Source organism: Podarcis liolepis (genome assembly GCF_965112155.1).
Source record: "Podarcis liolepis genome assembly, chromosome: 15".
NCBI classification, from domain to species: domain Eukaryota; kingdom Metazoa; phylum Chordata; class Lepidosauria; order Squamata; family Lacertidae; genus Podarcis; species Podarcis liolepis.
This window is the reverse complement of record NC_139566.1, coordinates 25855484-25870699: the sequence shown is the minus strand read 5'-3', so window position 1 is coordinate 25870699 and position 15216 is coordinate 25855484. Positions and strand designations below refer to the sequence as shown.

Below are 15216 nucleotides of genomic sequence, written 5' to 3'. Positions count from 1 at the left end.
TGGTGTAAACCACTGAGCCTTGGACTTGCAGATCAGAAGCAGCTTAGTCATGCTGGCCATATGACCCGGAAAAACTGTCTGTGGACAAACGCCGGCTCCCTCGGCCAATAAAGCGAGATGAGCACCGCAGCCCCAGAGTCGTTTGCGACTGGACTTAACTGTCAGGGGTCCCTTTACCTTTACCTTTTTACTTTTAGGGAGTAAATTTTTTCTCTATCCACTTTCTCCATGCCATGCCATCATTTCATAATACTCTATCATCTCCCTTCTTACTTGCCTTTTCTCTAAACTAAAAAGTCCCAAGTGTTGCAACCTTTCCTCCTAGGGGAGAGGGGTCTTGTGTTTGAATCCTGATTTCAGGTTTGCCACAGGCATCTGGTTGGCCACTTTGAGAGCAGGAGTCTGGACTAGATGGAGCATTGGCCTGATCCAGCAGGCTCGGTTTATGTTCTTATCCCTCAGCAGTAGCCAGTGCTGGTTGGGGCTGATGAGAATTGTAGCAAAACGTCATCCTGAGTGCCATATGCACACACACACCCCACACCCACTACAAGGAGCCATAGGGACTTGTGGCCAACCAGAGGATGTTACACTGCAAGCACATCGGTTGCAGAGCCACTGTCAGCAGAATTGTCAAGGGCTAAGGTGGTACTGTGGGTTAAAACACAGAGCCTAGGACTTGCTGATCAGAAGGTCGGCGGTTCGAATCCCTGCGACGGGGTGAGCTCCTGTTGCTCGGCCCCTGCTCCTGCCCACCTAGCAGTTCGAAAGCAGGTCAAAGTGCAAGTAGATAAATAGGTACCACGCCGGCGGGAAGTTAAACAGCGTTTCCGTGCGCTGCCCTGGTTCGCCAGAAGCAGCTTAGTCATGCTGGCCACATGACCTGGAAGCTGTACGCCGGCTCCCTCGGCCAATAAAGCGAGATGAGCGCCGCAAGCCCAGAGTCGGCCACAACTGGACCTAATGGTCAGGGGTCCCTTTACCTTTACGGCTCCCCACTCCAAGGCTCTTTCACTCCAAGCTGCGGAAATGGGGTGAGAGTGGGGTGTCACATGCATGAAGGAATGCTCCCTCCCCCTGAAAACACCTCCCTGCTCCCCACCCACATGCAAGGGGAAAAAACAGCACCAGAGAAATGGTATTTGGAAGCTGCCGCCTCTTCCCTGACACTCTAGCTTTCCGCTTGCGGAACACTTCCCACATGCCACTCAGGCCAGGCAGCCACCCACCCACTTCTGCAGCTCCCCCCACACACACCCTTCCTTGCTTCACAGGGGGAAAGTCTGACTCACAGAGGACAGCGCCCCCTGTTGAGAGACCCCCGCGTGACCCTGCTCAGCACGGAGAGCTCAGCCGAACCCTGCAATTCTGCCTGACTCACAGGCTCCCTGGCGGCTTTTTAATTTACCCACATTTGCCGTGACTCATCCATTCTCCGCTTGCAAAGGCAGGAGACCGTCAGGGTTTATTATTATCCCCCGTTATTATTAGAAGTGTAGCATTCTTCCTCAATGAAGGCTGAGCAATATGCTTTTCTGGGCAGAGGAAAGAAGCTGCCAGCTTCTGGGTGTCAGAGGAACTGTCCCCCACTTGGGCAAGGAACTATTCCCCATGGGGCCAAAATCCCGCCTTGTGACTCTTGCCTGGTGACTCTCAAGAGTCTTCCTGGGTCACAAGTTTCCTTATTGGGATGGATGGATAGAGCCCTGGCGGACCATAGCTCAGTGGCTGGAGCATCTACTTGGGATGTAGAATGCCCCAGGTTCAATTCCTGCCATCGCCAGGTAGAGCTGGCCATGTCCCTTGTTTGCAACCCTGGAGAAGTTGCTGCCAGTCAGCGATTTGTTTGTGGGTGGGTGGGTATTTTTTCCTGGCAGGCCTCTTTACTAGCTATCTGCCAGGCAGAAATCCAACAGGTGCAGCTTTCCTTAACATGAAGGTGCAGTGACAGGTTGGTGTGAGTGGCGAGTAACAACAACAACAATTTTTTTTTATACCCCGCCCTCCCCAGCCAAGACCAGGCTCAGGGCGGCTAACGACCAATAATAAAAACAAATTGATTGAAATACACCTTAAAAACAAGATTAAAATACAACATTAAAACAATTAAACATTAAAATGCAGCCTCATCACAGGAAGAGAAAGGAAAAAAGAAAGGGGGGGGGAATCAAATTGTAAGGGATGTAGATCTTGTTCATTTTCTTTCTCTACATCCTTCATGCGTAATTCTTTGCGCCTCTACCCTCTTATTCACCTTTTCTCTGAACTGCAAATGTCATAACTGTTCCTCTTCAGCTGAGAAGAGGGCATCTGCATTTTGCACCTGAAACTCAAGTCTGTAGTAGCTCTGTTTCTGAAGTCAATATTTTTGGGAAATCAACCCCTGGGAGGGGACTGGCTGGCCTACCTCAGGCCAGCCAGAGAAACAGCTGCCTGTGGCTATTTTCTCTTCAGCAGTTCCTCCCTGATAATGGCAATCATGAGCCAAGCTGGAATCAACAGAGGCACAGGTGGGTCTTGTTAGCTCAACCAGCTGCGGTTGGCAGGCTCCCTTGAGCAATCCTGGAGGAGAATAGCATCAGGAGGAGAGACTGAGCAAATGATCAGGAGCTAGGGGCGAGCGCCCGATTATTCAGGGTAGTTAAAACCAAAATATGGGATGCGGGTGGCGCTGTGGGTTAAACCACAGAACCTAGGGCTTCCCGATCAGAAGGTTGGCGGTTCGAATCCCCGTGACTGAGTGAGCTCCCGTTGCTCAGTCCCAGCTCCTGCCAACCTAGCAGCTCGAAAGCACGTCAAAGTGCAAGTAGATAAATAGGTACCGCTCCGGCGGGAAGGTAAACGGCGTTTCCATGCGCTGCTCTGGTTCTCCAGAAGCAGCTTAGTCATGCTGGCCACATGACCCGGAAGCTGTCTGCGGACAAACGCCGGCTCCCTCGGCCAACAAAGCGAGATGAGCGCCGCAACCCCAGAGTTGGTCACGACTGGACCTAAAGGTCAGGGGTCCCTTTACCTTTTTAAAACCAAAATGGGACCACAAGGAGCTCTGAAAAACGTCTCTCCCAAAACTGGGTGAATCGGCATTAAAACAGCACATGCAATTCAATGTGAGAAAGTGTGAAGTGATGGACATTGGTGCAGAAAGGAGAATACTAAGAACGTAAGGCGAGTCTGCTAATGGATCAGGCCAGAATGCATCTCATCCAGAATCCAGTTTTCAAAGCCCCAATGGGAAGCTGTAAGTAGGACCCGAGCACAAGAGCATTTTCCCCGTCCTGTGGTTTCCAGTAACTGGTATTCAGAATCATAACTGCCTTTGTATGCATACCCTCCAACATTTTGCATGAAAATAGGGACATTCTATTGTTTTAGGGACGTGGGTGGCACTGTGGGTTAAACCACAGAGCCTAGGACTTGCCGATCAGAAGGTCAGCAGTTCGAATCCCCGCAACGTGGTGAGCTCCCATTGCTCGGTCCCTGCTCCTTCCAACCTAGCAGTTCGAAAGCACGTCAAGTGCAAGTAGATAAACAAGTACCGCTCCGGCGGAAAGGTAAATGGCGTTTCCGTGCACTGCTCTGGTTTGCCAGAAGTGGCTTAGTCATGCTGGCCTCATGACCTGTACGCCGGCTCCCTCGGCCAATAAAGCGAGATGAGTGCCGCAACCCCAGATTCGGTCGCGTCTGGACCTAATGGTCAGGGGTCCCTTTACCTTTACCTTTACCTTTACAGCTGTGATTCTGCTTTCCCAGTAGAAATTTCTGCAGGGGCAGCCATGTTTGTCTGTTGCAGCCAAATCAGCAGATGCTCTTGGAGCATCTCAGATACTTGTCAGAATTTTTTTTCTCACATCCTTGAAAAACTTACACCACAATGCCCCCCCCCCCCAGTGTCGCAAGACAGCTGCGACCTTCACAAAACTGCTGTTCTCCAGAGCCAGATTGGGTTCATGGGAGTTGTAGTCCAGAAAATCTGGAGGGCACCAGGTTGGCAAAGTCTGCTCTGATTTCCCTTGATCTGTGCACCTTCCTCTTTGGCCTAAAAAAAAAAATCCTGCTTTGCTTCTCTTCAAGTGCTTTGATCATCCACGGAAAGATTCCTAGCAGGGTTCTTATTCTGAGAAACGGTGAATAATTTAGGGCATGCCTTGTCTCCAACGCTCCCTGATCAAAAGCTGTGTGTTAGCATTTGTTGGCTGTTGTCAGCATTTGTTAGGGGGGAGTTGGTAGTGCGTATTGTTTTTGTCTGTTTCATTCTGTCTGTTTTAAAATGATTCAAGTTTCCACACACAGAAAGAAAAAGGGTATATAGAGGAGTCCTTCATGTGGAGGACTCCCTGGTCCTGAATGGGGTAACTGTGCCCCTAAAGGACCAGGTGTGCAGCCTGGGAGTCATTCTGGACGCACAGCTCTCCATGGAGGCACAGGTCAATTCTGTGTCCAGGGCAGCTGCTTATCAGCTCCATCTGGTAGGCAGGCTAAGACCCTACCTGCCCGCAGACTGTCTCACCAGAGTGGTGCATGCTCTTGTTATCTCTCGCTTGGACTACTGCAATGCGCTCAATGTGGGGCTACCTTTGAAGGTGACCTGGAAATTACAACTAATCCAGAATGCGGCAGCTAGACTGGTGACTGGGAGTGGCCACCGAGACCATATAACACCGGTCCTGAAAGACCTACACTGGCTCCCAGTATGTTTCCGAGCACAATTCAAAGTGTTGGTGCTGACCTTTAAAGCCCTAAATGGCCTCGGTCCAGTATACTTGAAGGAGCGTCTCCACCTCCATCGTTCTGCCCGGACACTGAGGGCCAGCGCCGAGGGCCTTCTGGCGGTTCCCTCGCTATGAGAAGCCGAGTTACAGGGAACCAGGCAGAGGGCCTTCTCGATAGTGGTGTCCGCCCTGTGAAACGCCCTCCCACCAGATGTCAAAGAGAAAAACAACTACCAGACTTTTAGAAGACATCTGAAGGCAGCCCTGTTTAGGGAAGCTTTTAATGTTTAATAGGTTATTGTATTTTAGTGTTCTGTTGGAAGCTGCCCAGAGTGGCTGGGGAAACCCAGCTAGATGGGTGGGGTATAAATAAATTATTATTATTATATTATTATAGACTTATAAATCATTTGCAGCTGTTGTATAAGGGATTGCTGTTATGAATGGAATGGAACTGAAATCAGTAAGATTATGGAACGCAGAAATAAAGTAAATTATCAAACCATCAATTCTAGCATGCAGGTGGGAGGCACCTAAATTATGTAATTGGATATTTGAATGATTGATATTGGGAATTGTTATTGTAATTTGGCATTGATATAATGATATATTTGATATTTGATATATTTGGATTATTATAATTGAGATCTAATAGAATTATTATCAAGAATAAAATGATGCAAATTTCAGAAGACTCCTGGTGTGGCAAAGGTGAAGCACAGCACTTCCCAATTTTTTTTGAACTTGGGCCCTGCTCCTAAAATAAGAACAGAGGAAGAGTCTGATGGTTCAGGCCATTGACCCACCTAGTCCAGCACCCTGGTCTCACAATGGCCAACCAGATGCCTGTGGGAAACTTGCAAGCAGCCCCTGACGGTAGCAGCACTTTCTCCTCCTGTGGTTTTCAGCAACTGGTATTCAGAAAAATTACAAACTCTGACCATGGAGGCAGAGCAGAGCCATCATGGCTAGCAGACATCGTTAGTTTTCTCCTCCATCCATTTGTCCAGGCCTCTTTTAAAGCCATCAAAGTTGGCCATCACTGCTTCCTGTGGGAGGGAGTTCCACAGGAACACACACACAACCCCAGCAGGCCGAAGTACTTTGAACACATGGAGATTCTTGACTTGCAGCGGCAAATAAGATGATCAGAGGGAGCTGCCTGATGCCAATTCAGACCAGTGGTCCATCTAGCTCAGTACTGTCTACACGGTGTGGCAGCAGCTCGCCAGGATTTCAGACAGGGAATCCCTTCCAGGCCTACTTGGATGTGCCAGAGATGGACTTTCTGCATGCAAAACAGATGCTCTACCACTGAGCTATAACCCTTTCCTAACTAGGAACTTGGGAAGATACCTTACACGGAGTCTGACCAGCTGGTGCATCTAGCTCAGTATTGTCTACTCTGACTGGCAGCAGCTCTCAGGATTTCAGGCAGGGTCTCTCCCAGCCTTACCTAGAGATGCTGGGGATTGGACCTGGGACCTTCTGCAGGCAGAGCAGGTGCTCGACACGGCTGTTTTGTTTAAAGCAGATTTTCCAGTAGCAAAAATTCCCTGTCAGACACCCACACTTGGTTTTATTATTACGATTTTTTATTCAACGATCACAAAGTGTTACTTTGCTTCTTGCTTACACCCTTTATTCTTGGCGGCTTCTCCATAGGAGTCAGTAATTCTTATCTACTAACTATACTGTATAGTGATGAATCGTTTCTCCATCTGCCTTCTTCTGTAACTAACCAGAGCAAAAACAAGGAGGACTTTAATACGGGGGGTTTGCAAGGATGCAACAAAATGTTACCTGCTCAAAGATTATTAATAATAATAATAATAATAATAATAATAATAATAATAATAATTTATTATTTATACCCCGCCCATCTGGCTGAGTCTCCCCAGCCACTCTGAGCGGCTCCCAATCGTGTTAAAAACAGTACAGCATTAAATATTAAAAACTTCCCAGAGCAGGGCTGCCTTCAGATGTCTTTTAAAGATAGGGTAGCTGCTTATTTCCTTCACATCTGAAAGGAGGGTGTTCCACAGGGTGGGCGCCACTACCGAGAAGGCCCTCTGCCTGGTTCCCTGTAGCTTAGCTTCTTGCAGTGAGGGAACCGCCAGAAGGCCCTCAGCACTGGACCTCAGTGTCCGGGCTGAACGATGGGGGTGGAGACGCTCCTTCAGGTATACAGGACCGAGGCCGTTTAGGGCTTTCAAGGTCAGCACCAACACTTTGAATTGTGCACTTTGACTTGTATAGCAGAAGGTGGAGATTCCAGCCCCACAGAAGAAGCCATTTTGATGTGGTTGCTTTTAAGCATGGAAACAGAGCATGTTCTGTCCTTATGCAATTTGTGTACATGCTGTTCTTGACATTGCCAGTCATTAAGCACTTAATAAACACATTTGCATACCACACCCACCACCAACCCTTGTTCAAGCTGCACATTATCAGCTTTCCAACTGAACAGCTTTCCCCACCAGTTCTGCGTTTTCTACCCAACTGCAGCAAACGCTATTTATTTGTTTATTGTGTTGATATCCCAGCTTTGTTTCTCCAGGGAGCTCAAGGTGACCCCTTCCTCATTTAATCCCCACAACAACCCGGCAAGGTAGGTTAGACTGAGAAGCAGCGACTGGTCTAAATCATGGGTAGGCAAACTACGGCCCGGGGGCCGGATCCAGCCCAATCACATTCTGAATCCGGCCAGCGGCCGGTCCGGGAATCAGTGTGTTTTTACATGAGTAGAATGTGTCCTTTTATTTAAAATGCATCTCTGGGTTATTTGTGGGGCATAGGAATTCGTTCATTCCCCCCCAAAAATAGTCTGGCCCCCCACAAGGTCTGAGGGACAGTGGATCGGCCCCCTGCTGAAAATGTTTGCTGACCCCTGGTCTAGGATCACACCCAGCTAGCTTCATGATGGCCAAGTGTGGATTTGAACCCAGGTCTCCTGGTCCGAGCCTGATACTCTAACTACTGCACCACACTGTCTCTCTTGTAGGGGGGGGGTGAGGCAGTTAAACACCATTTCTCTACCACCAAGTTGCAGCCCCTTTTGGGGTGTGGTGCAAAGTTTGCCGTGTGGAGGTGAAAGGACATTAAATAATGTTTTAGCAAAAGTGCTAACCCCAATATCTTACTGAGCAATGGGGTCTTCCCCGGTGCTCCCAGCATTAGCAGGGAAGAGCAGGTATCGTGCAGCTCTGGGATGAATGCCAGAGATGTACAAAACTGTCATAAAGAATTGTAATAAAAAAATTAAGGTCATATATATATAAATAAAATAAATGTTCATAAACGTACCAACCAAGCATGTACATACAGATATGTGGACCACATGTCTGGAGCAGCACAGGAAGACCGTCCTGAAACCATTTTGACTCCCAAACTGACCAAATGTTTACTCTGCAAGCAGTGGCGTAGCGTGGGTTGTCAGCACCCGGGGCAAGGCAAGTAATTTGCACCCCCTAACCCGTGGATTTGCGCCCCCTAACCTGTGGATTTGCGCCCCCTAACCCTAACCCCCAGATGTTGCGCCCGGTGCGGCCAGCCCCCCCTGCACCCCCCACGCTACGCCACTGTCTGCAAGGAGGGAGGGTGTGAGGGAACCTTCCCATTGTCTCAGGAATTGGGTAATCACCATCTCAAAGGAATGGCCAGACCACCAGGAAAGGCAATCAGATAAGGCATTATCAGATAACCTGGCAGACAGGAAAAACAACAACATTCAAATTTCTGTTGTAGACCGCCTTTTCTGTGATGTAGGTATGATGTTTGTGGGTTACACCCCTTCTGTGATGTATGTATGATGTATGGAGGGGTGGTCTTGAGCTCCAGGGCAGAGAATTTAAAATGTCTATAAGGGCAGGCACACCTTGGTTCTGGGTTACTCCTCCCTCCCTGTTGCAACAGTTCAATAAAGATCAGGCTTACGAGCTGCTTTGCTTCTCAATATTCTCTGGTTGGCCTCTGTTATTTTCTCCGACCGATAGAGAACCTACAAAGGACTTTATAATGGCTCTTGTGTCTCCCATAAGGGAATAAGGGCAGATTTTGTTTATTACAGAATGAAGAAGACATCTGAGCATATACAAAGTTTATTTTCCCCCCACCCACCGAAATTCCAAGGCTTATAAAGAATTTCAGCTGTGGATTATTATTTTTTAAGTTGGAGTAATAAACGAACATAGCTCAGTGTTAGATCATCTGCTTAGCATGTAGAAGATCCCAGGTTCAATTTGCAATCCCAGACAGCCGCTGCCAGTCAATGCGGATAACACTGAGCTAGATTGCTGAAGGCCTGATTCAGTAAAAGGCAGCTGCATACGCTCCAACTTTTCTCCAGTGGAAATAGGGAAGTCCCATTCCATAATACTATTTTTACTTTTTATACCCCACACATCTTACTGGGTTGTCCCAGCCACTTGGGGCAGCTTCCAACATATAGAAAAACATAATAAAATATTAAACAGTTAAAAAAAGAAAATTCCTATACAGGATTGCCTTCAGACGGCTCAGGGGTCGGATAACTCTATACCCTCCAGGATAACTCCATACTCTCCAATGAAAATGGGGACATTTTCACACGCTCCAACATTTCTCCAATGAAAATAGGGACAGCTAAGGAAAAGTGGAATCAAATCAGAAACCGCGGTGGCTTCTCTAAATCAGGGACGTCCCTGGAAAATAGGGACACTTGGAGGGTGTGCAACTGCCTGCGTTCCTAACGGAGAGATGCAAAGTGGCGTAGCGGTTAAACTTTAAAGTCTCGAATTGAGGCCAAATCCACACCACGCCGTTCAAAGCGCGTCCAGCATACATTTAAAGCGCACGGCTCTCTCGCAACGAATCTTGGGAGCTGTAGTTTTTTAAGGGTCCTAGTAATTGTCATCTGCGAAGGGGCAACTACAGCTCCCAGGAAACCTCGGGGGTAAGTCGTGTGGTTTCGTTGTGCGCGGCAGGCGCCTTCAATGTGCAGGATGCTCCATCATGAGACCAAAGGTGTAAAGAAAGCATCGGGCCTCTGAGCATGTGCAGAGAGTAAGCAGCGCTAGTAGCACTGTGCAAGCACCCGGGTAGGGGACACTCAGGTCTTCCGAGGTGCCCCCGTCGCCGATCCTCTTTTTCCTTTGGAGAGCCGCTAATCCCCGAGCTCCGCCTTGCCCTGCCCAGATGATGCTCCTCCCTGGAGAGCCGGGCGGCGGGGCGAGGCTTGCCGGCCGAGGCTCCTCCGCCTTCCCTTCGCGGGGGCTCCGCCCGATCTGACGTGGCAGCGGCTCCAGCAAGCCGGAGGCCGCCGCGTCCGGAGCGCAGAGCGCACAGCCAAGAGCGCAGCGCGCGTCGCTGGAGTAAAGGTGCCCGATGGCACGTCCGCGCTTCGTGCTGCTGGTGGCGCTGGTGGTGCTCTCGGGATCGGGGCTGCTCCGCGGCTACGAGCCGGACTGGCGCCGCCTGGAGGGCCTGGCGAGAGGGAAAGTGGAGGTGAGGCCAAGCCTGGAGGGCGGAGGGAGCTGGGTGCCTTAGAGCATGTGCAGAGGGCCTGATGCGCCGGGGCCCGCCAGCTCCCTGGATTGAAGTCCCCACCCCAAACAAATGTGGTCTCCCCACCACTTGACAGATGAAGCGTAAAATGCGCTGGGCAGGCTTGAGAGAAGCGCTGGCCCTCAGCCGGAGCTTAGCCTCCCTCGCAAGGCTGTAGTGAGGCTCTGTGAACAGGCGGCAGTCACCGCCGCAAGCCTTTGAAATGCGGGCGGGACATGAGAAAGAATTAAGGATGTAGCGTGTGTGTTGTTTTTTAATATTGCTGGTGTTGTTGAAAGGCAGTATATTGGGGGGGGGGGTTCGTAAAAAAATAGAAAAGTGAGATTTGCTTTGCAACAGATCATGCCAAACAACTATTAAGCCTAGCATCAGACAGAGATTGCGCAGAGCTTCCAAGAAGGATGTCTGTCTTGTCTTGGCTGTTCTTTTGCTATTCAGAGGTATACTGCCCTGGCATGTGGATTTTCTATTTTACCATCATTCAGAGGGATATACCGTGGTACCTCGGGTTACAGACGCTTCAGGTTACAGATGCTTCGGGTTACAAACTCCACTAACCAGGAAGTGGTTGCTCCAGGTTAAGAACTTTGCCCCAGGGTAAGAATGGAAATCACACACCAGCGTGGCAGCAGCAGCAGCAGGAGGCCCCATTAGCAAAAGCACGCCTCAGGTTAAGAACCGTTTCAGGTTAAGAATGGACCTCTGGAACAAATTAAGTTCTTAACCCAAGGTACAACTGTATGGGTTACCCTAGTTGAAGCTTAGAGCAGGGCTTCCCACAGTGTAGTCTGCAGGCCACTGAAGTTTCAGGCAAGTCTGCGGACCATAATTTACCATGTCTTTGAAGAACACTTACAGCTGGAATTCAGATTGTTGTACTATGGTTGACCTCTAGGACTCCCTGCCACAAGAGGCAGTGATGACCACTAACTTGGATGGCTTTCAAGGAAGACTAGACAAATTCATGGGGGGGAGAGAGGGCTATTGATGGCTTCTAGCCACAATGGCTCTGCTCTGCTTCCGCAGTCAGAAGCAGTGATGCTATTGAATCCCAGTTGCTGGAAACCACAGGAGGGGAGAATTGCTCTTGTGGTCAGGTCCAGCTTGCAGGTTTGAGGGCCTCTTTGATAAGGTGGTCTAGATAGGCCACTGGCCTGTTGCAGCAGGCTCTTCTTAGCATTCTTAATGCTTCTGAATACCAGTTTGCATCTAGCACAGTGCAATAGAATTGCTGAAACAGGAGGGGAAAGTCATCTTCTAAAACCCTCTGCAATTTTCAGGTGGTCTGGGGCACAGGGGGGGGTGCAGTTTGAGAACCACGGGCTTAGAGGACTAAGGAGAAATTTGGTGCTATTCCCACATATTCCCAAGTCTGTCCTTGTAGCCATTTTATTTTAGAGGTGGGAGGAGACTCTAATAAAGCCCATTTATCCCTGAAGATGACGTGGTTGCATTGGTGGGTGGGGGGGTGTTTTTCAGTCTGCTAACAGGTGGCCTTGGGCACACCTGCCGCGGCAGGTTCTGACAAGCCCTTGGAAAGGATTGTCAAGGGAACAGGGGGCCGGGGAACAGCTGTTTTTTCATGGTGGAAGGGAAAGGCTGCAGAGGGCGAATGTATTTGTGGGGTTGTCAACAAGTGTCCTGGGACGCAGGTGGCGCTGTAGGGAGCATAGGACTTGACGATCAGAAGGCCAGTGGTTTGAATCCGCATGACGGAGTGAGCTCCCGTTGCTCGGTCCCTTCTCCTGCCAACCTAGCAGTTCAAAACCACGTCAAAGTGCAAGTAGATAAATAGGTACCGCTCTGGCGGGAAGGTAAACAGCATTTCTGTGCCCTGCTCTGGTTTGCCAGAAGCGGTTTAGTCATGCTGGCCACATGACCCGGAAGCTGTACGCCAGCTCCCTCAGCCAGTAAAGCGAGATGAGTGCCGCAACCCCAGAGTCAGCCACGACTGGACCGAGTGGGGTCCCTTTACCTTTACAACAAGTGTCCTGGGCTTGCAGAAGTTTCTCCAAGAGCATCATAGAAACGTGGAATTGTAGAGTTGGAAGGGACCCTGAGGAGCATCTAGTCCCCTTGGTGTCCCATACGGGGATCGAACCTGCGAACCTGGCGTTACCAGCCCCACGCTCTAACAACTGAGCTGGACTCCCAACTCCCCATCAGACCCAGAAACCATCACAGTCAGTGGCCAAGGACAGTGGGGGTTGACAACACAAGAAGAGAGCACTCGCCCAGCCTTCAGTTTCCAGCCATTGCTGTCTCCAACTGTGGAGGCAGGGCACAGCCATTATGCCTAGTAGCCGTTGTTCCAGAGATTTAATTACGTGTTCCATCAATAAGCCCTATCTTTTATCTGTCTTGACTCTTCCCAACGTTCGGCTTCATTCGGTTTCTCTGTCCACTTCCTCCGCACCTTGACATTTTTTATAAACTTTTATCGTGTCACCTCTTTATTGCCCTTTCTCTAAGCCAGGGGTAGGCAACCTAAGGCCCGGGGGCCGGATGCAGCCCAATTGCTTTCTCAATCCAGCCCATGGATGGTCCGGGAATCGGCGTGTTTTTACATGAGTAGAATGTGTCCTTTTATTTAAAATGCATCTCTGGGTTATTTGTGGGGCATAGGAATTCTTTTCCCCCAAAAAAATATAGTCCGGCCCCACACATGGTCTGAGGGATGGTGGACCTGGCCATGGCTGAAAAAGGTTGCTGACCCTTCTCTAAGCTAAAGAGCCCTCAAAGCTGCAGGCTTTCCTCAAAGGGCAATCACTCCATCCTTTATCGTTTTGGTTGCCCTGACCTGGGATAGCTCAGTCGGTAGAGCAGGAAACTCTTAATCTCAGGGCTGTGGGTTCGAGCCCCACATTGGGTAAAAGATTCCTGCACTGCAGGGGGTTGGACTAGATGACCCTCATGGCCCCTTCCAACTCTACAATTCTATAAAGGAGAATTGAGTTTTTTGCTGGCTGGCTGATGAGCTGTTGGGAGTTGGGTGTCGGACAACACCTGGAGGTTTGCAGGCTCCCCGTCCTTCCACTGCATGAATCAAGTCTGGATTTATTGGGAAGTGTGTTTGTGTTTGATGGTGTATTCATATTCTGTTTCCTCCCTTTTAAAGAGCTGTGGGGGATGACGGCTGAACCGCCTGCCAGAGGTAAGTATTGCTTCGTTCCTTCTCGCCAGCACCTATCACTCACTTCCCCTGGGTGAAGAAGTGCTGCAACGGCTCATAAGACAGAAGGCAGGGAGCCCAACAGTAGGTGGCGCCAGAGAGCCAATGACAGGCAAAACCAAACACATTCTAGGTTTCCCCCCATCCTCCCCCCTGCCAGAATGGAGATGGAGGAGAAAGAAGTTGACAGGCACAGCCACCTCCTAGACTGACTGAAAGTAGGGAGGTGGGAAGGTGGGGACTGGCTGAAAGCAGTCTGGGGTTGGTGGGGCAGACTGGAGCAGTCTGTGGTTTCTGGGGAGCCACCACCGGAAAGGCCCTGTCACTAACAAAGCCTCGCCTGTTTATTGTAGGTTCCGAGAATAAACTGGGCTGGTGGGGCAGGGGGAGCTGTCTTATTTCATGTGTAATATTTGCATCTCATTCATTCCCCCCCCCCAGGCGAAGGCCTTCATCAATGAGGACTTGCCTCTGTAGTATCCTTTTTGTATGTTTGTGCAGGGCCTAAGCATTGGAGGTAGGGGAGGGAGGTAAAAGGGGGACATGAGCAAGGTCCCCAGGCAGCCAGCTTCGGCTGCAAGCCATCGCCCCCCAAATTATTTATTTATCCTCTCTGGCCCAGGAGCCCAAACTTGAGAAATTCTGAACTGCTGAGCCTGATGCCCTTTAGCATGCTGTCTGGGGCTGACGAGGGTCATAATCCAAAACCTCTGGACAGGGCTGTCTTAAGCATATGCGGCACCGGGGTGCAAAGAGCCACCCGGCGCCCACCCCCCAGGTTGCCCAGTCCCAGGCTCGCAGGAGAGCGGAGCCAGCCAGCCGCCTCAGCGTCTCACTGGCTCGGTCGCCCCCAAACTCATGGCGCAGAAGAGCACGCCATGGCGCTCTGACCGACGGATGGGCTCTTCCCTGGATTCAACTCTCTTTTTTTTCCCCCAACAAATTTTTTATTCATTTTATAACGCAAATAAACAACACAAACAGAAAAACAAACAATACAAACAGATTCTTGTCTTATCCTTATTTTTCCTAAACATTGTTAGGTGGGCTTCCCCAAGTCCTCTCTATCTGATTTCCATTTTACCTCAACTTTAGCAGTTTACATATCATAATTGCTAACCATTTTTTAAAATCACCCTTACTTTAACCATAAAAAACCTTCACATTTTATCACTTACAAATAATACTATTTGAAAATACACTTCTATCCCTACAGCCTAAATCCACTTCCAAAGCTATTCTAAGATTCCCTGGACTCAACTCTCGGGCCCTGGACTCTTGGCCTGGCACCCCTGAGAGCCCGGCGCCAAGGGGCCCCGCACCCTTAGCGCCTATGGGTAAGACAGCCCTGCCTCTGGAGGGCACCAGGTTGGCAGTCTAACCAGGCAGCTGATTTGCTAAACCTGCTGGCCAACGCAACAGAACTTGGGTGTCCTCACTCACCCTTGCCTGAAACCCCTGGAGAGATGCTGCCAGTCAGTGTAGACAATATTGAGCTAGATGAGCCTGTGGTCTGGCTGTGTTAGGCAGCTTCCTTCGCACATACCCTTAACTGCCTTTTCCAGCCACAACCTTGACATGAAGCACCTCGCTGGAGCAGACCCCGAACTCATCCTGTTGAACTCACACTACAGAGAGCTGGAGGTGAGAGGGAGTTTTGATCTTCCTACACTGGTGTGACCCACCGGAGGATTTTTAGCTTCAGGCAGAACTGGTAGAGGTGATGCTCTTCATGGAATATGCAATTGCAGGAATAGTTTTGCTTGTGTTTCTGAATCGAACATGTAGGGC

General features: G+C 49.8%; 1 protein-coding gene and 1 long non-coding RNA gene across 3 annotated transcripts in view; both read left to right on the top strand.

The window, feature by feature from the left end:
- LOC310695039 overlaps window positions 1-15216 on the top strand; it is a 167858-nt gene that overhangs the window by 45138 nt on the left and 107504 nt on the right. The gene's annotated exons all lie outside the window — the stretch shown is intronic.
- The window catches only part of SELENOM (selenoprotein M), a 34917-nt gene that overhangs the window by 16789 nt on the left and 2912 nt on the right, over window positions 1-15216 (top strand). Inside the window, exons 1-4 of one of the 2 annotated variants that reach the window (XM_083478951.1) lie at window positions 9665-10193; window positions 13372-13407; window positions 13867-13901; window positions 14991-15069. In XM_083478951.1, the coding sequence (XP_083335077.1) occupies window positions 10074-10193; window positions 13372-13407; window positions 13867-13901; window positions 14991-15069 (270 nt within the window). In that variant the 5' untranslated portion in view covers window positions 9665-10073. Of the gene's footprint in view, window positions 1-9664; window positions 10194-13371; window positions 13408-13866; window positions 13902-14990; window positions 15070-15216 lie in introns of those variants that run through there. The other variant, XM_083478952.1, reaches the window with a different exon arrangement.